The sequence below is a fragment of the Rhinolophus sinicus genome, linkage group LG04, assembly GCF_036562045.2.
Source record: "Rhinolophus sinicus isolate RSC01 linkage group LG04, ASM3656204v1, whole genome shotgun sequence".
In the NCBI taxonomy this organism is placed as follows: Eukaryota; Metazoa; Chordata; class Mammalia; order Chiroptera; family Rhinolophidae; genus Rhinolophus; species Rhinolophus sinicus.
In genome coordinates this window covers 85,060,563-85,087,698 of record NC_133754.1, presented here as the reverse complement: position 1 = coordinate 85,087,698, position 27,136 = coordinate 85,060,563, and the positions used below count along the sequence as shown (strand labels likewise).

The 27,136-nt window shown below is 38.5% G+C and overlaps 2 protein-coding genes across 4 annotated transcripts in view; both read right to left on the bottom strand.

The window, feature by feature from the left end:
• Positions 1 to 3,994, bottom strand: part of NEK5 (NIMA related kinase 5) — a 78,195-nt gene extending 74,201 nt beyond the window's left edge. For both annotated transcript variants that reach the window (XM_074329904.1, XM_074329905.1), the window contains exon 1: positions 670 to 3,994. The gene's annotated coding sequence lies outside the window, so the exon portion shown is untranslated. The remainder of the gene's footprint in view (positions 1 to 669) is intronic.
• A 146-nt stretch (positions 3,995 to 4,140) lies between these two features.
• Positions 4,141 to 23,990, bottom strand: NEK3 (NIMA related kinase 3). Of its 2 annotated transcripts, none has more exons than XM_019752179.2 (16): positions 23,705 to 23,990; positions 21,435 to 21,605; positions 20,088 to 20,181; positions 19,904 to 20,001; positions 18,430 to 18,513; positions 17,795 to 17,862; positions 17,615 to 17,701; positions 15,433 to 15,487; positions 12,514 to 12,714; positions 11,436 to 11,508; positions 9,718 to 9,767; positions 7,087 to 7,189; positions 6,112 to 6,255; positions 5,725 to 5,859; positions 4,820 to 4,946; positions 4,141 to 4,364 (listed from the first exon to the last, which is right to left on the bottom strand). In XM_019752179.2, the coding sequence occupies exons 2-16, from the start codon at positions 21,549 to 21,551 to the stop codon at positions 4,274 to 4,276; spliced, it is 1,527 nt and encodes a 508-aa protein (XP_019607738.2). In that variant the 5' UTR covers positions 21,552 to 21,605; positions 23,705 to 23,990; the 3' UTR covers positions 4,141 to 4,273. The 2 variants fall into 2 exon arrangements, with proteins under 2 accessions (XP_019607738.2, XP_019607741.2); XM_019752182.2 differs by having other exon boundaries at positions 9,718 to 9,764; positions 23,705 to 23,988.
• Between the last annotated feature and the right edge of the window lie 3,146 nt (positions 23,991 to 27,136).

Here is a 27,136-nt window from a genome sequence, read left to right as displayed (position 1 = left end):
ACAGTGAACTTTCGAGGAATGCAACTACATGTAAATCAAAGCTTGACTGCACTTTGTTCTGTTTGGAACTTTATCAAGAACTGGTCACCGTTTTTGAAAAATCACGCCCCCACTGGCCATGCAGCTCCAGGTAGCTAAGAACTTCGTGGTCAGGTGACTCCCTGCCCCGGCGCGGGCACCCGGATACATCAGTACAGATGGAAATATAGACTTTACTACAAATTGTTTCTTTGCAATTTCCCTTTGTACTACAGTTTGGGCATAATATTTTTTTCTGTTTTAAATTGATGAGCAGTTTATGTTTTTGAGTATTTTTTGTATTAGGGTAGGAAGTGGGGACGACTGAGTAGGATGGGGCTGGTACTCGAGGGCACCAGTGTGGACACTGAGTGACCGCGACCCTCCCGCACAGGTGACACCAGGTGCTGAAAGCCCCAGATTTGGGGGGAAATTCTTCTCCCTGAGGAACACTCCGGAAGGCGGCGGAGCGCGCACAGGAGCGCGAGAGCTGGGCGCGCAGCGCGTTGCCATGGAGACCGACGCGTCCAGGACCCGAGACCCATCCTCCGCCCTCCGGGTCTCCCCGGAAGTGAGGTCCCTTTCCTCGGCGCTCCCGGATCCCTGGGAACAGCTCGGGATAAGGACAAAGGTGGCCCGCCAGCTGCATACCTGCTTCGCGGGCTCCGTGGGGTGAGAAAAGCGTCCTTGGTGGATCTGGGTTTCTGCGGTGGCCGCGCTGCCCTGCGGCCGGGGCGGAGCTACGCGAAGGAACGTGGGTGGGGCGCGGGGACGTGTCCCTACTGTCCACCAGGAAGAGGAGTCGGAGGTGGGGAGCTTGGAGACCTACCGGTCGGAACTCCTTTCTTAACCCTCAACAAGCACAGCGCTCCGGCTCTTGTTTGCGGTGTACCAGATGCTTTGCATATATTATCTCCATGCAACAACCCAGCGAGGTAGTAGACTCCGTCTTACGAATGAGCTAAACTGAGACAGGAAATTTCTTGTGCAAGGTCTCAAATACTGTCAAGAGATGAAGACTTGGAACGGAGTCCTACTTTTCTGGCCACAGCTGGTGGCCTTCCATGTGGTCCTCTTACAAAACTGGCTGCAGCCAATGGCCTGCAAACATGCTCCCGTTCCCACCATTCCTCATTCCAAATTACACATCAAGCTGTCTAACACGTTTCATTACGTTTAGTAGTTGAAAAGCATGTAATTCCCAGCAATTATAAATGCTGACAGACACAAGTAAAACACAGCCAATGGAATCTAAATACCATGGCAGTTTCAACCCATTTTTTTTAAGTAAGCTCTTCCTTAAGTATCAAAGTTTACATCATTACTCTCTCCTTGAACTCATCTCTGTATGTAATGTTTTTCATGCTTCAGTCTTATTGATAACCCTATCATATAAACGGAAATTAATTTCTATTTCCTGATCACTGGCTTTTATATTAGATTATTAAAATCACTAGTACATAACTGATCAAAATAAAATCACATTGATAAATACTAATTATAAAAAGTAAAATCGTATCAGAAATTCATTTGAAGATCTGAATGGGCTTTCCTCTTCCTCCCTCCTGATTAATTCAGTTAGTATCTACAGAGAAATGCTAACTTTTTGCTAGAACAGACAAGGTTCAACATTGATTCTCTTGTTTTCTCTTTTTAAAATCTAAGTGCTGAGAAGCCTCTTATCAGAAAATAGGAATTGGAAGTTTTGTTAAAAGTGTCCCTTAATTCTTGCCGAGTTGTATGTCAAGAATCACATAATCTATCACTAAAAATGGTTCCTAATCATCCATTAGCATCTCTTGAAATTTTCTTAAAAGCAAAACCCTGCAAACCATCTGACTTTTGAAAGCATTTGTCACCCAATCAAGACTCATTTGGTCTCTCAATAACTATACATAATTTCAAATTCCCTTTGGTGGTTTGGAAATGTTTACACGTTGGGGGATACTAAGATTTGAGATGACTAAGAGGTACAGAATACAGTCTTTATGGAAGCTGAGTATCTGGAAGTATCCTTAAAACTATCCCCGTCTACCATAACTCTTGAAAAGTCTTCAAGAATGGTGGGGGGGAAAGGAGTTAACCTAAGTAACTTTGGGAAATGGTGTTTTGACTGGAAGTGTAAGGTTAACGACAATAGGAACAATACATAAACTCTATTCTAGTAGGTAAACTTGTTTTTCCCAATGGTATGGGTTAATAATTTGGAAACTGCTTTACATGTGTTTTGATGTTGAACTAAGCAAGCCAGGTTTCTTGCTGTCAGAGAAGCTACAGAAAATCACAGGGTGAGGATGGGGGGTGGTTAGAATGAACCCTATGATACTGGATTAAAGTCCAAGACATCAGTATGAACCCATTCTTACCTTGATATACATACAGAGAGACACAGAAATGACTACAGATGTGAGTAAATACACAGGCTAGTATACATACATATATTTTCCAGCTCTTCCTGCTGAGAAGCCCTCAAAACAGTGACACTCCTGTAGCAACAAACACACCCAGCACCCAGATCTTGGTTTCTAAACCAGTGAAAGGAACTAGGTATCTTTGAGAAATAGCAGATTCTGTGGCTGGGTTTGAGAAGGTACAAGATGACCCTGGACCATCTTCTTGCTGCGCCAGAAAGTAAGGAAGTACTCAAAACACAAAAGGATGTGGACATATCAAAGGGACAAAGAGCCAACCTGAAACAACCCCCAATGGCCAAAGCTTGAACAATTTAAGCAGCAAAATAAATGACTTAGTATTGGATTATACCCTTATTCAGGAGATGGAGCGTAATTCCTCTCCACTTGGGTATGCGTGGACTTAGTGACTTGCTTCGAGTGAACAGAGCATGGAAGTGGAAAATTAGTAACTACAGTGGAGAACTGGGCAGACCCTGCCTTAACCAAGTGATCAAGGTTAACAACAGAAGTAATAAGTCACATTGAGATCAGATTCTCCCTGATGATGTGATGGGAAGAACACTTCACTTCTGCGGTGTTCTTCCCCAAAACCCTTTAAGCTCAGTCTCATTATGAGAAGAACACCAGACAAACAAATTGAGGAACATTCTACAAAATACCTAATGTCTTAAAAATGTCAAGGTCCTGAAAAATAAGGAAAGACTGGGAGACTGTCAGAGACCAGAGGAACCTAAGGATGACTAGATGTTGAAGTATAAATAAATTATGTGGAGGTGAAGGTTACACCACAGTTTTTGTATGTTAAGATAAAAAAAATTGTTTAAATCTTTAAAAGATGTATGTATTCCATATTTCAGCAGATCCTTACTAATGATCCCACTGTAGTTTCACAGCTATTCTCCTCCTATTCTTGAGCATTGTTGCCTATACCAGGTCAGGCTTATGCTATTCCCACACTTGCCCCTGTGGGATCCCTTGGGAAGAGCCTGTTCCTTCTTTAGTAAAATAGTCTCACCTCACTAAAGTATCATGGAATTAAATGACAGGAAGGAGTGCAGTTTGTCATGGTGATCCATACATGTTGGGATCCTACCCCCTTTATTAGTTTCACAACATTGTAGTTGCTGATACTTTCCATATTGATTCCACACCTTTGGCGCCATTCCTTTCTCACACACAGGCTGACACCTTCTGACAAGATATGTAGCCCACCCCACTCTTCCTACGGTGGATCCTCTGACCAGGGCTCTTTGTGTATCTTGTGAGGGGCTGCATTTAAGGACAGCTGGTAGTTGGTGAAGATCATTGAAGATCATTGATCACGACCCGGTGATCAATGAAAAACTGCACACATTATTATGTTATAATATATTTAGATCCTCAAATTTTTAGGAAAGGTAAAAAGAGTCACATAGTAATAAATATAAATCATAAAAATGCAAATAACATTATGGACTGCTGTCATGCTCTATGGTCAGCATCCCTATGAGGTAGGCACTGTTATCCTCATGTTAGCTGAGGAAATTCGGGCCTAACGAGGTTAAATAATTTCCCACAATCGCACAAGCAGTAAACAGTAGCATCCAATTTCCATTCTGACTGCAAAGCCCAAGCCTCACACACATCATGCTACACCTTCTCCTTTGAGTTAAAAAACTCACAAGAGTTGTAGATTTTTTTCAAACCTTGTAATACTAACCAGGAACAATTTTAAATATTCAGTTCCCCTCTTTATTCTGTTTCCAAGGGGAACAATACATTTCGTAATCTCATATTATCCAAACTTTAATTCCTCACTTTTAATATCTACTCATTGTGACTAAGGTACATTTCCTTGAGTATTAGCCTTGAGTATCAGACACTTCTGGCCAGCCAACTCGCTGCTTCAGTTCTGATATCCAATCAAGGTTGTCGTCTTCCTCCTCAAAGTCCCTGTGAAAAAAGTGTGGATATTAAGCCTCCATATTAGGGACATCGTAAGCAGAACACCATCATAACAATATTTACATTTTTGAAAAATGAGCTCCAAAAGGCACTGAACAGAGAAAAAAATTGTCAGCTCTTATAAAAGATCACTTCTCTCACTGTTTCTATAAATTTTTCAATATATTATATTAATATGTTAATATATATAATCAAATATACTAAAAAATAATAAGTCCAAGCTGAACATTATAAACATATGGCTCAGTCAGGAATTCTGTAATTACTATTATGTATTACCGTACCATGCCAGACAAAAAAAATCAAAATATTCATTTATGATGTAAAATAATATAACCAACTCCGATTAAACCTGAAATTATTAAAGTATAATTTAAATTACACACACACACACACACACACACACACCACAACTAAAGCTTTCTAGGTATATCACAACATACGTGTCCTCCTCATCCAGTCTAGGTTCGAGTCTCTCTGGGTCCAAAACGACAGAATCATAACCTCCATCAACACTGTCTGATGCTTCTGTTTCTTCACACAGGGGGCCTTTCAAGAGCCCTTCTGAACCTTCAGAGGAATATGAACAGAAATCATGCTCATTTAAACATTGTGCATTTTGGACTAAAATCCTCCAAAAGCTTGCTAGTTAATTGAGGATAATTCCATGTTCTATATATTTTTTTCAGTACCTCCCCACTTTACCTAGCATAATTTCTGGCATAAAACAAGCCCAGGAAGCATCAGTGTGTGTATTACATTTTAAAATACTACTTTCTTCAAAAGAATTCACAATACAATTAAAATCCTCAATTATAAGAACTTATATTAAAGCATTAAAAGTTATCATTGGATAGTCAGATTACAGTTTCTTACTGTGAGGAAGTCTGAACTGTAAAATCACCAGTGTATTTGCATAGGAAAAATGGGCTACTCTTAAAGAAAGCAGTCACATGATTATTAAAATAAGCAAACAAATGAGCAAATAGAAGTAATATAGCTCTATGGGAAATTTTAACTATAGCTTAAGACTAGCTAAGAAAGATTCAAGAAAACCTAAAAATACAACGCTATGAATTATTTTATAACTTTAAAATCAAAGGGTTTCTGGGAGGAGGGAATAGGGAGTTATTGTTTAATGGGTACAGAGTTTCAGTTTTAGACGATGGGAAGTTCTGGAGACGATGGTTCTGATGGCTGCACAACAATATGAATGTACTTAATTCCCCTGAACTATACACTTAAAAACATTCAAAATGGTAAATTTTGTGTTATGTATATTTTACCACAACTTGAAAAAAAAAAAAAATCCAAGGGTTTCCATGGTTACATAACAAACATGAATCACCTGGTCTATATACTGTGTATGTTTGAAATGCCAAGCTGAGATTAGCATTCTTAAGGATGTTCAACAAGGTTTCAGGAGTCTCTTTGAGCCACTGCTTACGGGTATTATTTCCACTGTACTTTATTACAGAGCCACCTAGTTGTGAAAAGATAAAAATTAGGGCCAAATAAAAAAGATTTTCAGCACATATCTTCCAGATCATATTTCAAGCAAATCAATCATATTTTACTCTCTATTAAAATCTACTTCACTCACCTGTCTGAGCAGCACTCTAATGTGTGACACCAAACATCCTTCACAGAGTGACATTAAAAAAAAAAATCTCCAGCCCATTAAACAACTATGTGAAAATGTTCTATAATAATAGTATTCAATCTGACTACTAACCTCTATCATCCTCTGCCGTCAAACTGGACGTGAGTATGGATGCATTTTCCAAAGCTGTAAGTGCTGCACTGGATGCATTTTTTTCCCACTGTCGCCTGAGAGGACTTGGTGAAGTGGCTTTCCTCGGATGGACTGATTTATTATCTGATTTTAAAATGTAAAAAAGGATTGCAGAACATATTCTTTCATTTATTCGTTTATATCCACACATGTATTTCTCTAACAACAATACAGAAGTATTTTCTTTTCTCTTTCAAATTCAGATCTAACAACAATGTTGTTCAACTCTAAGTAGCAAAGGAAATGAAAAAAAAATCCAGATGAAAAGGCAAACCAAATCATTAAGGTGAATTTTTAAAAATAATATGTACAGGGCGGCTGGATGGCTCAGTTGGTTAGAGCTCAGGCTCTCAACAACAAGGTTAACAGCAACATTGCCAGTTCAATTCCCGCATGGGATGCTGGGCTGCGCCTCCCACAACTAAAGATTGAAAACAGTGACTGGACTTGGAGCTGAGCTGCGCCCTCCACAACTAGATTGAAAGACAATGGCTTGGAGCTGATGGGCCCTGGAGAAACACACTGTTCCCCAATATTCCCCAATAAAAAATTTTTTTAAAAAAGTAAAAATTAAGACTTTATACAATTAAAAAATAATAATATGTATATACTTACATATTACACTATGTACAAGAATGAAGCTCTGAGAGGACTTAGATACACACTGAATGCGATGCTTTCTATGGTTGAGAGCATAACAAATACTAGTTTTTCTAAAGACTCTTACTAATAAACACTATTCTCTCTTTTTGATGGATAAGATATTCCTGAAATAAATAAATTACTGGATAAGCAAACAAAAGTATGCCTGTCCACTTGTTTATGACACCTGTGACCTAGTCATGTGAACACTGATATTCCTTTTATATTCCCCAACCCCTCACTTATACAATGATTAGAATTTGAATAACTTACCTTTCTGTTCTCTGTTTACTCTCCTCAGTGCACTTTCAACTATATTTTTATTAATGTTTTCTAAATCAGTGTGGCTGTACTTTGTACCTTGTTCTTCCTCTTGCTTTAAAAGAGATTAAAAATACAGATTAAATAATGCGTGATTTGCTACAAAAAAGGTAAACAACTATGCAGTCAGATGTTTTAATTTTAAATAAAGGTTAATGAATTGAAAAACATTAATGATCACCGATCTTATACATAAGTGTATATTAATAGCCATATACATCATACATACCGTGTTCCCCCAAAAATAAGACTTAGCCAGACAATCAGCTCTAATACATCTTTTGGAGCAAAAATTAATATAAGACCTGGTCTTATTTTACTATAATATAGGACCAGGTCTTACAATATAATATAATATGTAACATAATATAATATAATATAAATATAATACCAGGTCTTATATTAATTTTTGCTCCAAAAGACGCATTAGAGCTGATTGTCTGGCTAGGTCTTATTTTCGGGGAAATACAGTATGTATATGTATATTAATAGTCATATACACTACTAGCTGTTAATATCAATCATTGCAAATATAAAGAGGTTATATAAAAATGACAGATATTTGAGAGGACTTCATAGAGGAAATAATAAAAAAATCTCAACATCTTTTGCTATATTGGGCTTTTCATGCTGGAAATATCAAAATGAAATATTGTACAAAGTTGCTATATATGATCAAAATGTTCCCACTCAATTCATTATTTTTCCAAATTATCAAAGCACTTGATTTCATGAACTATACAGTACATGCTATCATCTTTAAATCTCATATTTTGAGAAGGAATACATATCCAGTGCCTTGAGTCTCCAACACATAGGTTCTCAATGATTTGTTGAATAAATCAATAAATTAAACAGCAGGCTGTAGCTGGCACATTGTTTTCTTACGTTCTATACAGTGGTTCTCAAACTTCTCTCCCCATACACCCAGGCGGCATGATTTCAAAGGTTCCCCCACCCACCCACCCAATAGACAAAACCTTGGAGGAGTGGCTGTGATGAGCAGTTTTTAAAAGCTCAGGGGGCGGGGGTGGTGGGGGGAGAGTCTCATATTCCATGCCCGCTGAGAGTCACTCCCCTGCACACAGCAGCATCCAACACCACTCCCAGCCCATCACACCTGTGGGCCTGCCCGGGACTCGCTTCCTCCCTCAGGTCTCCTGTTACCTGACTTACTTTTTTGGTTCTTTGTCCATTCTGTGTACATACTGTATCCTTTTCATTTTGTGAAAACACACTGACTGATACCCACTCTAGGTGGTATTAAAATCAGTGGTGGCTGCCTGGGACGGGAGTGGAGATCGGCTACAAAAGGCCACGAGAAAACTTTTTTAGGGGCATGGGATTTCTGTATCTTGATTGTGGTGATGGTTATAAGACTATAAAATTACCAAAATTCATCAAACTGTATGCTGAAAATGAGTACATTTTTATGTAAATTATGCCTCAATAAAGCTGGAAAAAATAGTATAACCATGCAAAGAAAAAAAAGTAGAGAGGCAGGATATATTCCACTTGTAGCAACATAAAGGTAGGATGTTATTTATTTACAATCTAAGGGTCATTCAAAAAATTTAGAAGTTTAATTACTAGTACAGAATAATTTGTTGTTAGTACATCCTTTCAAGTTGAAAGATTGATTAAAATGCTGAAGAAAGACAAAAATCATCAGTAGGACACGATTCACCAAGAGGGCTATGACAACACTAGGAAGTGGAATGGCCGTTACTATGTATGACTTCACTGTAGCTTTCATGCAAAAGCACTCGGAGCTAAACAATACCAACAGGACTTTGAAGGACAGGCTGAAAAACTTGATTCCTGGGATAATGGGGAGGCACTAAAAGTTTTCGAACAGAAAAATGTCAATATCAAAACAGTGATCTAAATAAAAAGGAAGGAAATTCTGATACATATTGTAACATGGATGGATCTTGAAAATATTATTCTAAGTGCAAGAAGTCAGACACAAAAGGACAAATATTGTATGATTTCACTTACATGAAGTATCTGGAATAGGCCAATTATGTCATAAAGACACAAAGTAGAATAGAGGTTACCAGGGACCAGGGCGGGTGTGGGGGTGAGGGAGGAATGGGGACTTATTGTTGAATGGGTACAGTTTCTGTTTTGGATAATGAATAAGTATTGGAAACAGATAGTGGTAATGGTTACACAATTTTGTGAATGTAATTAATGCCACTGAATTATATACTTAAAAATGACTAAAATGGTAAATTTTATGTTACATATATTTTACCACACTAAAAAAAAAACACAAATCAAAAGCCGGGCTAACACAGGATTTTCATGACTAAAAGCTGAACAAAGTTGTCTCACAGTTATATTGTAACCACTTGCCATCAATAATTAAAAATAAAAAAACAAACAAAATAAATGGTGATCTAAAGTGGCTCACCTGGCAGTACAGGAATCTAGCTACCAATTACTTCACATGCTAAAAGATAAAAAACTATTAAACTACATGGACCAGGTCGCAGTCTTCCAAATATCCCATGACACCTAATAATACCAGGGACCCAGGAAATGGTTATTTCATAAATTTAAGTTTCAAGCACTTACCACTGTGCTTGCTTCTTTTTCCAAAGCAATCCTGATTCTGTTGGGGTCTGCTTAAAGAGAAAAGAGAAGGTAAAAAGAGAAAGCACATAAAGTCTCACATTATTAAGCTGCTAATGTGATTTGCATAAAGCTTGAGAGACAAATGAAGACAAATGAAGTTTTTAAAGTCAAAGAACCAAAGCATTAGCCTGAATAGTGATTATCAAGCTTTAACCACCTAGTAACACTAAGCTGCTAAGAGGCCATTTCTGCTGTTGTATTCCTAACATTCATCTGAAAGTTGACATCTCTATTTATTTATGCCAACCCACTTAGGCACTAGGAGGTAAGATACTCTGCATTCTCAGGTCACTAACACCTTCAGCGCAAGCTAGTCAGTGCTTTTGCTGACACCTGTGATACTAGCAGGTGGAATAGGCGACCCTCAGTCAGAGAGAACTACGGCAACAGATCCCTTTGGTAAGGACAGCTCCGGCCTGATTTTCTTCGACAGAGGCCTGCTATCTGTGTTCCTCATTCAGTCAACATTTTAAATACTTGCTATTGAGCATCTGTGATGACAGGCACAGAGGATACAACAGTGAGAAAATGAGACAGGGTCCCCTTCCTCACAGAGCTTTCATTGTTCTAGTCTCACTGTCTATAGACTAGTTGGAGATGCCACCAGACACGTGGCCCCAACATGGTGGCACCTCCTCGCTGGTTTACTCCTTTCTTTTTAGACACTGTAAAATTACACTTTTCCAAACTATCTTTAAACTTTTCTTACACTGCTTTTGTTGTTGTTGTTGCCCAGCATTTAAAAACGAATAATTTCAAACTACCCTGGGATGTGAACAAAAGCTATAAGGCAATACCTAAAGTAAAATCAACACTAAAACAAACTGCTGACACAAAGATTACTAGCTGCCTCTTAAATAATGGAGAAAAGAGTAAATTATAAGCCTGAAGGGTTTACATCATTCTTACAAAAATAACATTTAAAATTTAACTTTATGGAAACAGTAGTTTTCGAAGTGTTTCTTTTGTGGTATGCAACACTGAGATAATGGACACCAAACGGGGAGGTTTTGCAACATGTCCCTACAGTGGGTGACCTTCCATTCACCTTAACTCTTCTCTCTTATTCTGGTCATATCTACTATCTTTTTGAATCTCTTCATACGGAAAATCTGAGTCACTGATAACAAAAACAGCTTTGAAAAAAATTAAGAGATGACAACTTCCAGAGAGATAATAAATTACATTTGAAATTTGCTCAGGATTGACAATGTATGAAAATTTTGTGCAGCTATTATGTGAACAGTTCCAACTTTTGTTAGGATTCTGTTTTTAAACCTTTATTTACAAGATGGATCTTTGGAAACTTGGGGATAAATTTTCCTCTAAGGGTAACATTGGATTTTCATGGTTAGACTCCTAGGCTCGCTCACAGAAGCCTTCTGCCTTACCCATAACAAACTAGAGTAAATATGATACTATAATAAAACAGAGAACAATCGCTACATCACTAAAATCTCCAAGCTTTTTGGATCCCTGGCAAACTAAATGTGTAAGATTCAGTACAGAATTACATCTTAAGTAACAAGGAGGAAATTTTGATTTGAGGAGTATCTCTGAAAAACCTCTCTATTAACTTGAAAATTACATTTTTATTTTTTGGTATACTACATTTAAAAAGAACACTTAACAAAAAACAAGCTTTCTAAAATTCCTACCCTTTTTTCTTGGTGTACTATGCTTAGATTTTTTAGTTTCTTCCAGTATCTGCTCGCCATAATCTGTGATGATCTGAAAATTTAAAGCAGAGAATTTAAAGATATGAACCACTTTTCTTTAGATGCTGCCATGTCATTTAATTATGAACATTCTTTCCCACAATAACATTGAAAGTTGAAAAATAAAAATGCCATTTAAAAATAAATATAGGGGCTGGCCCGGTGGCTCAGGCGGTTGGAGCTCCATGCTCCTAACTCCAAAGGCTGCCGGTTCGATTCCCACATAGGCCAGTGGGCTCTCAACCACAAGGTTGCCGGTTCAACTTCTTGAGTCCCGCAAAGGATGGTGGGCTCCACCCCCTGCAACTAAGATTGAACAAGGCACCTCAAGCTCAGCTGCCTCAAGCTCACGGCACCTCATGGCTCAGTTGGTTGGAGCTTGGGCTCTCAACCACAAGGTTACCAGTTCGGTTCCTCGAGTCCTGCAAGGGATGCTGGCAGCGCCCCCTGCAACTAAGATTGAACACAGCACCTTGAGCTGAGCTGCCACTGAGCTCTCAGATGGCTCAGTTGGTTGGAGCGCGTTCTCTCAACCACAAGGTTGCCGGTTCGACTCCTGCAAGGGATGGTGGGCCGCACCCCCTGCAACTAGCAACGGCAATGGGACCTGGAGCTGAGCTGCACCCTCCACAACTAAGACTGAAAGGACAACAACTTGACTTGGAAAAAAAGTCCGGGAAGTACACACTGTTCCCCAATAAAGTCCTGTTCCCCTTTTCCAAATAAATAAATAAATAAATAAATAAATAAATAAATAAATAAATAAATAAAATTTAGACACACAGACACTTATCTAGGAAAAGCCCTGAAAGGCTATGCAAAACTATACCTATGATGATACTGGGGGAATAACATTGTTGAAGGGGGAAGAGGAGGGAAGGGAAGTTCTACCTTTTTTTTTTTATACACTGCTGCATTGTTTGAGATTTTACAGGTAAAACATGTAACTGTGTTTAAAAGATAAACCATTTTACACACACTTGAAAACTGTTCACAGTCAATCCAACACATAGCATACCTCTGGGGTTAGGCATCTCTGGATAAGCCGAGCTAAAATGCCTCGAGAGAGAAGAGTGGTAGCTGAGGGGCGATGGGAGGGATTCCTTTTAAACATCTGCTTGATTAGATGCTGAAGCTCGTAGGAATAATGAGATGGCAGTGGACTCACAGATCCCTGACATATTTTGAGGATAAGACTTTTCCAACTATTTGCCTGAAACTGAAAAGTAAAATTAAACTATAAAGGCAGATAGATACAAGGGAGGAGAATAAAAATAAGAAAATACCAGAGGAACTGAATTCATATGAATTAATTCAAATAAATGTATCTATAAATGTATCTGCTGCTTGATCATTTTTCTTCTTAGAGGTATCCTTAAAATACTATTCGAAATCTTACAGTAAACATAAGATTTTGTTTGGGAGGAAGGTAAAAAACTATTAAAAAAGCTTCTTCCCCATCTAGAGTAAGTCTTAACATCAGTACTTTATTACTTTTAATCAATGTTTTTGCAGATACACATTTTATACATATTTTTAAAATCAAAGTAATACATACATATGATGTTTTTAGAAGTCAAATGACACTAAAGACTTACAATAAATATTGGTTTATTTCACTCCTCCCTAGAAATCCCCAGGACTACTTCCTGGCAATATGCACTTTAGACTTTTCCAGTTTTAAACATCTATGGCAAAATCCTTTTCACCTTTCAAGTCATCAACATAGTTATTAAAATTTGACAATAGAGTGGGATATAACATGACATACCAGAGTAACATTTTAAGAGTTTTCATTAAAATTAATAGAATTAATATTAGGTGTCAGCCTCGACAATAAGATCATGTTGGCATTCTGCATTGGAAGTGCATTACCCTATTAATAAAATATACAAGTGAAGATATAAAAAAAGGAATAATCAACATATGACAAAGGAAAAATTCAAGTAACGAAAAATTGAATCTGCATTCCTTCAGGCTTTTTAACAATTTTACTGAGTTTTTCTGCATTTCCTAAAGGTTTGAGAACTACTTTGCCTAAAAGCAGATGACAGAACAGACTGTGTGCCAAACATTCCGGGCACTATGCTCATTAATAGTTATGCTTGCTACGAAAAACAGAACATGTAGGGACGGCCGGATGGCTCACTTGGTTAGAGCGCGAGCTCTCAATAACAAGGTTGCCGGTTCAATTCCCACATGGGATGGTGGGCTGCGCCCCCTGCAACTAAGATTGAAATCAGTGACTGGATTTTGAGCTAAGCTGCGCCCTCCACAACTAGATTGAGGGACAACAACTTGGTGCTGATGGGCCCTGGAGAAACACACTGTTCCCCAATATTCCTCAATAAAAAATTAAAGAAAAAAGAACATGTATATAAAAGTTTCTGAAAAAGATAAAATCAGGGAAATAATATAATCATAAATACAACATTGGAGTTTAAAAAATAATTTTATTTATATACAATAGCGGTCCTCCAGTTGGGCCATACATTAGAATCACCTGTTTTAAAAACACTAATGCCCAGGAAACCCTCAGAGATTTTAATTCAATTAGTCTGGTGTGGCCTAGGCATCAGTATTTTTTAAAGTTTCCCACATTGTTCTAATTTTGCAGCCAGCATTATAAACCACTCCTTAGCAGTGCATGACTTCAGTCTGAGCTACTTTCATCTAGTGGCGGTGAAGGATTTTTCTGATATTACTCTCATGAGCCCTATGTGCTCTCCAGCACATCTGTAAAAACGCTTGCTAGCACCAAGTTTCAATCCATACCCAAAGGACAGAATTGATTTCTAGGCAAAGCTAAGACCTAACAGGGATCAGAGCTATGACTGCTCACTCTATGTAATAAACACCTGCTGAGGAAGCAGAGCAAGTTATCTCTTTTTTGTTAAATTATTTTTAAAAATATCTTGAAAACTATATTACAGGGCAAAGTCTATTTTCTCATAATAATTCAGTTAGACACGAAACTCACATAATAAATGAAATCTAACTGTAAAAGATAAGTATAAAAATGGTGCTGCCACTCTGGAAAACAGGTTTGCAGTTCCTCATAAAGCTAACCATGCAATTACCATATGACCCAGCAATTCCACTCCTAGATATATACTCAAAAAAACAACAACTGAAAACAGGAATTCTGACAGATACTTGTACACTCATGTTCATAGCAGCATCATTCACAATAGCCAAAAGGTGGACACAACCCAACTGTCCATCAGGAGATAAATGAATGGATAAACAAAACATGGCATAAAATACAATGGAATATTATTCAGTCATAAAAAGGAAGGAAATTCTGACCCATATGCTACAACATGGATGAACCTTGAAAACTGTATGCTATGTGAAATAAGCCAGACACAAAATAAAAACTACTGTACAATCCCACTTATATGAAATATCTAGAGTATAGAAATTCACAGAGAAAGGAAGTGGACTAGAGGTTACCAAGGCTGAGGGGAGAGGGCTATGGGAAGTTATTGTTTAACAGGTACAGAGTTTCGTTTAGGGTGATGAAAAAGTTTTGTAAATAGTAGTGATTGTTGCACAATAATGTGAAGTAATTAATGCCACTGAATTGTACACTTAAAATGGTTAAAATGATAAATGTTAGGTTATATGTATTTTGTCAAAATAAAAAAAATTAGTAGCAAAAAAAAAAAGGAAGGGAGGGAGGGAGGGAGGGAGGGAGGAGGGAGAGAGAGAAGCTAAATATAGAACTACAAAAAAACGAAATAATGGAAATTTTCTATTAGTATCTGCTACAAAAATGGGTCAAAGCAAAGATGATAGTGATGGAAAGATATGGAAACTTTTATAATGAAGAATTCATCATAGGGAAGCAAACTAGCTACTGGACTTGGGCACATTACTTAGGACTTAGCCAGCTACGAAAGGCTGCCTTTTCCGTTTTGCCCGCCATACTTACTGGATGCTTCAGGGTACAGAGTTCATACAGAATGCAACCCAAGGACCAGATGTCACTGGAAGCAATGCAGGTTATGAGTTATCAGATGAAAACATATGTACTTTCCAATATAAAAAAAAATGAAAATTACCTTTAATAAAACTATATATTATAAGTAATTTCTGGCTATTAAAATAAAACATCTGGTAATTTTGGTCTAATACTTACTTACTAACAGTAATGTTCACAATAAACTCTCTGCTCCCCAACCTCTACCCCTCCAAATCAGGGTGGTTCACATATCACTTCTGTAGTATTTGGTACAAGAGGGAATCTTTGTGGACTCCGATTATCACAGTACGAAGGACTAAAATTCCTCTAGTGCAGCTTCCACCCAAACCATCAGTGAACAAACCAGGCTTTTGATCACACCCCCTGATGGCCAGCCATCTACCTTGGGCACAGTCTATGCCCTTGTTGGAAGGCTATAAGGGACAGTGTTCTTCCATATCATTAAGTCAAGCGTGTCTTCTGGAGACCCTCTCCACCCTCTGTTAGTTCTACATTCCAAGACAAAGAGAACAAGACTACTCATTCTTCCACAAAAGAGCTCTTTAGACATCAGAAGAGTTCTATTGTTTGCCCTATATGCTCACCCTTCTTCATGTTAAGAATCTCCATCATTCTCACCTCCTAGTTGTCATTCTCCAGACTTTTTCTAGATGATACTACAATTTTAACTAATGGCTTTTATCAACTCTTTCCCCCCAATTTTAATTTTTTAAAGTTTGAAACCTACAGAAAAGTTATAAATGCCTATATGCTCCTTCCTCCTTCCTAGTTTTCCTCATTAACATCTGTCACATTTGAGTGCTATTTCCCTCCTTTATCTATATCTGAGTTGCAGACATCAAACACTCCGCCCATAAACACATCAGCATGTATCTACTAAGAGTAAGGACACTCTCCCTCATAAACACAATGCCATTGTCACATCCAAGATATTTAACCTGAATTCAATATTATCTCATATTTTTTTCAAAACTGAAATTTTCCCAATTGCCTCAGTAAGTCCCTTTATAGCTGTTTTGTCCCCAACTCAGCCAATTTTACTCTTAAGGAACCTATTTAGTATGAATTATCGTACCCTTTTCTGAAAGCAACTTGACAGAAGATAACAAAAGCCTTTAGGTGTTCCTACTTCTCAGATTTCATGACAAGAATGTGATACAAAACAATGACACAGTTATGCATAAAAGGTGTATTAATCACAGCACTGTTTATGACATTGAGAATTGGAGACACCAGAGGAATGTTAAGTAAATTTTGGAAGAGCCATGTAGTAAAATATTATGTAACCATTAACAATATTTACAAAGAGTTTAAATATTTAAGATTTGTATGAGTTTAATTACTTAAATAATTACTTAAGTGATTAAATTCTTACAGAAATCTTAAACATCATACACAAATGAATATGATATAATATAAAATTAAAACAGCAAGATACCAAATTGTATATAGAGTACATAAACGAGGTTTGGGTGGGGGAGAAATGAATTGATGAAGAAAACACCAAAATGTAATTAATAGTTGTGAAAAAGTGGGTGATTGACATTTCCTTTCTTGTACCATCCCATATTTCCAATTCCTCCCTGACCACAGACTCATTCAACCGGCACATACCGTATTACTTATAATCAGAAAAAATGGTAAGTTTTAAATCATGAGGTCTTCATACTATCTTATTGTAATCAATTAACCTATCAATCGAGTGCTTATGATCTAGTCCTGTAAATGTTAACTCAATGACAGAATCCAGTGGTTCCTAAATTTTGCTGCACATTGGAATCACTTGGTGACCGTAGAAAATTACAGATGCCTGCTTCCCACCCCAGACATTCTGACTGAACTGGTATGGTTGCAACCTGCACTTTGGGATTTTCAGAAGGGGGAATAGCAAAGTCTGAGAACCAATGATATAATTCACACCAGAAATGACTGGCCTTTCTTTCACCATTTACATTTAGCTCCTCTCAACTCTGATTAAAACAGTTGGAAAAATATGACTTTCATCTAGAAGCCTCGGAGGTCAGATTCGACACTGCTTTCACCTATAGTTTTTTAAAAACCAAACTTCATTTGTAGGCTACAATGCCTGCCACCAAACAGTCACCCTTGCACCAATAAGTACATTACTTACCTTTTGTTGTTATAAGGTGTGTTTTCCCAAATTTCCGGGGGCACATAATAAGGTGTTCCCACGTAAGTACAAGCAAAGGCCATGGGACTAAAACCATAGAGAGGCAAAGAGTGAGTACAGAGCATTCCTGAATAAGGGATTATTTGATGACTGTCACTTCTACAGGATAGACATACATACTTGGAGAGAAGACGGGCAGATCCAAAATCTCCCAGTTTCACTTTCCCATTTTGCGTGAGGAAGATATTCTGCATTAAAAAGAAGAGCTCAGGTTATGTCTTCCATCACTCAAACATAAGGCAGAGGTCTCCAGAGAAGCTGTCTTTCCAAGCCTGCTGATGATGGAGAGATGAAGGGTAGAAACGCTAATAGCTGAGTCCTCAAGTGGAACACAAAAAGACAAAGAGCCTCTTGACAGCTATACATCCTCCTGCTTGGGAATTCAGAATGACAGCTTAGAAATCTAACAAGCAAGCTTAAGATTGTATCAGCAGACCCTGACTGACCGACTGGGAACCTATATCAGGGTAACTCCATGTGGCAGGCCCAGGTCTCAGCCATTTTCCATCTGAGAACAAATAGTCTTAGTAAGCAGTCGCTACTGTAAGAAAGCTTGGAACGTATTAACATATACTACTGAAGAGATTTAATGATTTTTTTATCACGTAGTACCTTACTTGGCTAGTATGAATATTAGGTTGACAAATTTTCTGAACTAAATAAAAATGTCCCAAAAGGAAATAGAATAACACAGAAAAAAAGACTAAATGAAATAGTTTTGGGGGTTTCATGGACCAAAAATGTATTCCACTTACCTTGGATTTGATATCTCTGTGTAACACATGTTTCTTGTGAATGTGATTTACTCCAAGGCACATTTGTGTAAACCAATTAAGTATCTGTAAGAAAAAAGCATGCAAATCTGCAAGAATGCAAAAAATTGGTTCATATTAACCCAAAATTCCAAAGAATGGTCTCTAGGCCTTAGGTGACTTTGGTTTTACATAATGTAAACACAGAACTCCTAAAAATTATATTTCAACTAAGATTCAGTGTTGCCTAGAGAAAGTCAGAAAAGCTATAAATTACGTTTCATCATCTTATGTATGTATGATCCAAGTAGCAATTAAAAAAAACTCCCACTGTATTTTTCTTGTATTCAACCAAATTAAAGTATTTCTTTGTTGTTTTTTTTTAAATTAAAGTTTATTGGGGTGACAATTGTTAGTAAAGTTACAAAGATTGCAGGTATACAATTCTATAATACATCATCTATAAATCCCATTGTGTGTTCACCACCCAGAGTCAGTTCTCCTTCCATCACCATATATTTGATCCCCTTTACCCTCATCTACCAATCTCCTCCCAAAGTATTTCTTAAACACATATATAAAAGTAGTTTACCACTTTGAAATAAATATGCTACAACTGTATAGTGCAATCATTACATCAGATTTTCATTCCCTTTTTCAGAATATTCTTATATTAACATTAAAATGTTTCATTGTATTGTCAATAATCATTTGTGGTCAGTATTCTGCTTATAAATCCCCAGTCAATAGTACCCAGAATTTCCAGGAGCCTAGAACTAAATGCCAAACTGATTATTTTTTTTCTTTTCTGGTATAGAGATTCATTCATTTGAAGTCAAGGTTTGACCTCCTTGGAACTATGGAGCCCATATTTTTAACAAAACAACTTGTAAATAAAAAAATATTTATACCAATACATTTTTATAACATACCTGAAAGCAAATTAAACCTCATAAAAGCTGTTTATTTAAATATTTTCCTTAGTCAATTCATTCAAACATTAGTACGCAATTTTCAATTAAAAAGGCAGTAAGTACTAAACTTAAGGAAATATGCTAAACTTTAGAAGGAAACAGATTGAGAATAGGTACTCCCCAGAAACAGAAATGTGGGCTTCATTTTTCTGATGATCTAGAAATACAAAATAAGTCCATCTGCCCTCTAAACTTTAAATACAACAAAAATCAAACTTTTAAATATGTAGTACAAAATATGATGAGTAATACAATTTTGAAATTCTTCTAAAATGGATGTTTTATGCCTTGATATTTTATAAATATATCTATTTTACTTCCTTAAATCATCTCAGGCAGCCACATCCTGACAACACTAAACAGAAGAACGGACACACAAATGAAACCATTCTAACTAGAGTGTCAGGTAATCACAGACCTAATGCTTTTGTTTTAACTTATACAGATTTTTATGAGAAAAGTTGCTTGTAAATCAAAGGAAACTATGTAAGTCAGTCTCTTACCATATCTTCAGGAAACAACTTGCCTTTCTGATGTTTAATCTTTTGCATCAGGTCCCCTCCATCACAATATTCCATCACAATATACAGATGTCCTTCAGCTAAAACAAATGTAAGACTCTTTAGGAAAGCATAGTGGCCATAATCAAATTCAGAAATACATGCATCTGGGGGACTTCATATTTACCTTCAAATGATTCTCTGAAGGCAACAATATTGGGGTGTTTCATTTTGGCTAACAAAACAGCCTCCTTCCTAGAATTCTGTGTATCAGAGAAAGACTAGAGGAAGATTTTAAACAAGTGTAAACGTAATAATCATTTTAAAGTAGACAGCTTCACTATCATATAGTTTATACGATACTTCAATGCCAGATACAGTTTTACAGCACGGCACTTTGACCCAGCTTAAGTTTCTCAAACTCTAAGAGAACACATATGGTGATTTTTCAACTATGGCTATATTTTGCATGCTTAAGCTGACCTCTTATATTCTGACAAGTATAAACGTAAACTAGTGTTAACATCAGCCTCAGCATAACCTGATTTGGAGAGCCAGTAGGCCATTCACAGTAGTCTATCCTTAAAGAAAACTAGAGATTTCATGTTTTTACTGTCTGCATCTCTTTATCAGTCCACCGGCCCAGATAAAAATGAATATACCGGTGTATTACTGCAGCAAAGATGGACAAAGACCATACGCAAAGTAGTTTCCAAAGTTGTTTATCCTTTAATTTACTCTATGAGGATAAAATCCTGACTGCTTTATCTTACAAAGAAACCAAACAACGGTTCTCAGACCAGCAACCTCAGCACCAACAGGGAACTGGGTAAAACCACAAATGTACAGGCTTGTCCAGCCGTCTCAAGCAGAAACTAGGTGTGAGGCTCAGCAAAACAGTTTAACAAGCCCTCCAGGTGATTCTGATGCTCAGTCAAGTTTGAGAATCACTAAACAAGGTCAAGAATGAAGGGGGGACAGGGAATAGCACTCTGGGAATTTTATTAAAATGCATTTTTAAAAAAATTGATCAAAACAGTATTAAGCAGCCTCCGTGGCATGGATTCTTTCATAGGACAACTAAGATACACAGAGATAGTGATAAATGAGCACCTTCCTCATCATACAGGGAAACAAAACCTACAAACTGATCCACAGAATAGGTGTCCTGATACCAAGGGCTGGCATGTTAGGTCTTTGCTCTTCATTGTATTTTTATGTTCCTTTTTCATTAATATTACACCTGAGTTGTTTTTGGCAGACGCCCTACACTCTTAGGTATACAAAATTGGAAATTATTACAAATTATTCTGAGATAAACAGCAATCGTCACCTTTGACTATTTTTTCTCCCTTTTTGTTAATTACAATAACCTAAGAACCAAATACAATATATTAAAACCTTGTAAAGCTAATGGATAAACCCATTACATCTTTGGCACCGAGGAGCAATTTCATGTCAAATCTCAAGAGCTTATTCTCCTATACAAATCGCACGTGCACTTTCAACATGAGCTAATTTATTCAGCAGTGACCTTGGGAAGCCTTATTTCCTTCATGGCAAACATCTGATGACTGCTGTCCTGCTGAACCAAAAGGGCTCTGCCAAAGGAGCCCTCCCCGATCACTCTCAGGACTGTGTAGCCATCCATGCTGGGCACCGAGACAGCCCGGCTCCACTCTCGCAGTCACCAGGAACTCCCAAACTATAGTCAAAAACAGAAATGTGTGAGTTACATTTATTTTCAAAAGGCTGAATTAATGCAAAGTAGCTCTAATCACCATGACAGAACAACAGCAACTTATTCCTTTATTAGTCAACAGGTAGACACTGAGCACCTGCGCCAGATTTTATAATCCTGCACACATCTCTCATCATCCCTGCCATCACGGATGCCGCCATATAGGCAGGACCACAGATCTCAACACATGTAGAGTAGTGAGTCTTACAGAAAGAGCTGGCACACAGCAGAAATCTCCAGGGGAGTGAGGAAAATGATATTTAAGCTGAAGCCTGAAGGATGAACTGAAGCTGGCTAGTAGGCAAAAAGGGTTTTCCCTCTGATGGAGGCAGAGGGAATTGCATATTTAAGGGCAAAAGAAATTGTGTTCAGTTTGGGGAATTGAAAGAGAACTTAGATTAATAAAGCAGACAGGGCCTGTCTAAGCCAAATTCAGGTTGCCGAATTTTATCCTTGGAGTAACTAATGGGCTGTCGCAGAAGGGTTTCAACCAAGACAGCAATACAGTTATATTTGCCTATTAGAACACTCACTCACTCTGGCTACAAAGTAAATGGACTGGACAGGGGATGGGGCAGTAGAGACTCCAACAACAGAAAAGGCAGGAAAATGATGATGGAATGGAATAGGGTGGTGGCAATAGGGATAAAGAAAATGGGAAGGAAATATGTAGAAAGAATTGGCAAGATTTTTGGTGATCGATTTATGGGGGACAAGTAGGGAGAAGGGGACACAGTGGACTCCCAGGTTTCTGGTGTAAACTGGGTTAATGATGGTCTCATTCTCTCAGAGAGAGGAAAGGCACAATGGTTGTGTGCGTGGTTTTTGTTTGATTTTTCTGACAATGGGAATGTGGCAGGGGTGGGGAAAGGCATGTTGAGTTGGAGGTGCTTGTGACTAAGAGACATTAAAGAGTCTCTTAATTTCAGTCTCCCCTTCTATGCTTCCCAGATAAAGCAGCCAGTTGCACTGCTTAATATGTAAGATAGAATGAATATAAAGTTCCTAATACTTTGGTACATAGGAGCCCCAAATAAATGGCAGCTATTATTATTAAAAGCTTAGAAAGTTGATGCTTTCTTTTTTTCATTACAGGAAAAAACACTGGAGTGAATTTACTTGATTTTCAGAAAGTTTATTTGTAGTGTTTTATTTTATATTTTTTAAATCATACCACAAGGAATTATGAGGCACTAAGAGCAACGTAGATAAAAAAGCACAAACCAAAACCTATGATATAGAGAACTGTAAAACTTCGTTTGTATTCCTGTTTATCATAGAATTAGCAGGAAACCCTACAAATAATTTCTTCATATAACCAAATCAGATGCATTGTCTTCAAGACAACTTCTCAAGAACAGTTAGGTCTTTCAGTTTATTTAAGGGCCTTGAAAAAAAAAGTTCTTTGCCACTATTCTACGTGACCCCTGGTGTTACACGATTTAACACGGAGGCAAGTTTCCCCACATTCCTACTCGTGTTTACTGCAGGGTGTCTATTCTACTACGTGACAGGCAGTAACTGATAAACACAGCAACCACTGACACTTCTTGGCTGAAAACCACAATTGGTCCTCTCTGCCCACATTTGCCCTTTTATTCAACATTACACCCATAAGATCATTAAGAGACTTGCACATACTCTGAATGTGACAAAAGTGTCCCTTCGCATGCCTATGCCAAACAAAAACTAATAAAGGGATTTGCAAATACCCAGAAGTGGGATCGCCGGTGAGATACAGGTGAGGTTGAGAAGGTGCGCGCGGAGTGACCGCACCACGGAGGAGACCAGTCACCCCGCTCACCCGCGACCAAATCCTTGCTCCCGGGGACCCCGCTCCCCAGACAGGACCCCACCTGTGCCGCCCCCCTTCCCCCCTCCCCCGGGTCTGCAGGCTGCGCGCGCGCCGGGCGGCCAGGCCCCGGGCTGTGCTGGGGCCCCGGCCCTCCAGCATCCGGGGCGCGTCTCCCACTCGCCCCCATCCCGCGTGGACGCCGCCCGCTCCCCAGGCCCCACACCGCGATCCTCCCGCAAAAGGCGGCCTGCCAGACTAGACGGCTCACCCACTTCTCCGCGACCAGAGTCGGCTTCTCCGCCCCCAGGACTGGCGCGCTTCCGCCGGGTGGGGCGGGCCTCTTGGTCGTCTCTCAGGTTGCGGGCCAAGGACGCTTCCCTGGTCTGGCGGGAGGCCCCGTTCTCGGAGTAGGCGGGCCCATGAAGGGCGCGTTCTAAAACTGTTGTTCCACCTGGCTCTAGAAAAATTCCAGTAGTATTTAGGGAAAGTAACTTTTGTCTCCATTTAAGCAAACAGCCAACATAGATAAATTTCCCCGGGCACAGCACTCAGTTTACTGGCTGTGACCTTGGGCAAGTGTGGAGGGCAGAACAATGGCCCTCCAGAAAGGGCTACCAGCCAAGAAATGCAGGTGGCCTCAAGAAGCTGGAAAAAGGCCAATAAACGAATTGCCCCCTTGGGCTTCCAGAATAAACAGAACCCTGCTGATACGTTGATTTTAGTAGAGTGAGATCTATTCCAGACTTCAGACTTCCAGAAGATAATAAATTTATGTTATTTTAAGCCGCTAAATTTGTGTTAATTTGTTACAACTGCAATCGGAAACTAATACAGCAAGTAATTAAACCTCTCTATGTAAAAGTATAATTGGATTATTGTGAGAATTTAAATATATTAAATATATTAGAATATGATTGTTAGAAGTATATGTTAGAATATATATTAGAATGTAGACATGTTAGAATAATGTCTGGTTATACTTGTAAGTGCTAAATGTATGCACTATAACATGTAATAGTTAATACCGTATATGGTTGTTCTGAAGGTAGTGATAAGAGTAGGCGTATAATGTTTGAATGGTCAACACTGGCAACACTTGTACTGCTTGCTTTCATGGTATGCAATAAAACAGACTTGTTTCAATGAAAAGAACGAAAACAAAACCACTACACATGTGTATACCCAGAATGCAGCTACAGCTTAGGTTTCCATGAACTACCACTGAGCAACAGGCACAGACCTCAACCACAGCATGGGGGAGAAGGTGATAAAAGAACCCAACTCTTTTCTTTCCCACTGAATGTCAACAGTCATGAGAAAGACTCCTTCCCTTGTTTCATCAGTGTGTTAGTGACATCTTTTTTGGAGTGACACAATTCAACCAATAATAAGCAAGCACAGACTGGTGAGGATGGGGATGTGGGGACATTGAGAACAGATCTGGCCCATTTTCTATAGCTATTGCCAAGCATGGATCCCAGCCAAGGAGGTTCTGAACTGGGTAGTGATTGGAAATAATAAAATGTTATTATAGATGGCATACACAGGTTACTAGGTGTTAGGCACTGTTTTAAATGAGTTTATACATGTATAGTACTTAGAATAGGACTAGATAAGTGTTAGTTATTAACTCATATAATCTTCAAAATAACCCTAAAGGTAGATACAGTTATTATCTCTGAGGTGTAGACAGGTTATTTGCCGCAGGTCCCACAACTAATAAGTGGTAGAACTAGAATTAGAACTTAGGCAGTATGACTCCAGAGTCTGCCTCAACCATTACACTACAATAATGTTAGAGAGATGGTGCAATAGTAAACAGTATCAAAAGTTACAAAGTCTAAAGAGGGCCCATTGGATTTAACAGGTAGTCTTGACGAGAGTAGTTTCAATGTGATGAAGGAGAAAATCAGATTGCAGTAGTTGAGATGGGATGGTCAAGAAGAACTTTGAAGATTCTTAGCCGTACAAGGGAAGGAAAGAGAGTGATAACACTGGGTAGACGGAAACACAACATTAAGAGAGTATTTTATTAGTGGGGAAATTATAAAGTTATATGTTGAGGGATAATAAATCAATGAAAGGAAAGACAGGCTGAAAATATTAGAGGCAGAGGGGACTAGGAAGGTCTACTTGAGACTGAAGCAATCAGAAACTGGTATAGGAAGTAATTAAACTTCTCTATGTAAGAGTCCAGTAAACAGATTCAATGACTGACCGATTCACTTCTGAAACCAGAGGAGGAAATAAGGATGTGTATGAATGTAGGCAATTTTAGAGAAGGAGAAGGAATCTTGAAAGACTCAGTTTTCTCTATGAAATAGAAAATTAAGTCATCTATGGAGTTTGGGTGTTGGGACAAAAATCTTAAAAAGTTTTTTTTAAATCAAGATTTTTATATTTGTTTATAAATTATATACAGTAAAACTCTGAGTAGTGAAGTTTTGATTATTTTTATCAGAATATGAGAGGAAGCTAATGTGGACAAAAGTTACTGAGCAGCTCAGAGGTGATGCCAATACATAGCTGTGTAATTGTCTCTACCGGTAGCAGTGAGAAGTTTGGATTAATCTAAAATTGAGATTATACAGATAAGTAAAACAGAAGTACACTGGGATGAGAGTTGAGGGTGCTGCTTTAAGGATGGTTGAAATGATACACCTTGGAATCTAGGCTGAATATCCTTGTGAAGGAAGTGAAGTCTAAACTGGCACCATCCAATATGGAGCCACTAGACATGTGCGGCTATTGAGCACTGAAAAAGTGGCTAGTGCGAATAGAAATGTGCTGTAAGTATAAAATACACACAGGATTTTAAAGACTTTGTACAAAGTAAATAAAATATTCCATTAGTAATTTTATATATTGATTAATGCTGAACTGATATTTTTAATATATTGGGTTAAGTAAAATACATAGCTACTAGGATATTTTAAGTTACACATGTAGCTTGTAATATATTTCTATTTCTAGTGCTGGTCTAGAAAGTCATGATGGGGGAAAACGGAGCATTTGATGAACCAGAGGTCTGAATTAAGTCAAAAAATACATATAGAGAGCCAGGGAGAAAGAAAGCTGGCAGGAGAGCAGTTGTGAAGAGAACGGGACCATAACGTCTAAGATGTCAGAAGAGGAGCAGTTCTTGGTGCCACAGTCCATGTACGGCCTAGGAACCAGTAGCTGAAGGACGAGGCAACGTTCATTGGAATGAGAGCTGAGGGAGTGACCAAGAAGTCCTTAGATGAAATTAGCAAAGAGAGGAGGCAGTAATCTAGTTCAGGACTTCTCAACCTCAGCTCTTGTAATGCAGGGTCTCATCTCCTGCTCCCCACACAAGCACACAGGACATGGTGAGGCCAAAAAGGAACACCCACGGAGCCATAGGTAGGGGAGTCATACCACTATATTCTCAATGGTGGTGATTGAGACACAAAAACAAATATCCACCAGTACCCCATGAGGGGTCTTCCTGTACCCAACTAGCTGGCGGCCCGCAGAGACACAGGAAGTAGGATCCGCAATCCACCATCCGCTTGCTAACCCCACTTGCCAGCCGCAATCCGCAGTCTGCTTCTCTGCCAACCAACCAACCAACCAACCAACCCCTTTGCCAGCGTAGCCACGACAGTTATATTAGTGGCTAATGGCTAACCGGTTACAGCTGATGGCCACCCAGCCACAGTGGATGGCCATCTGATTA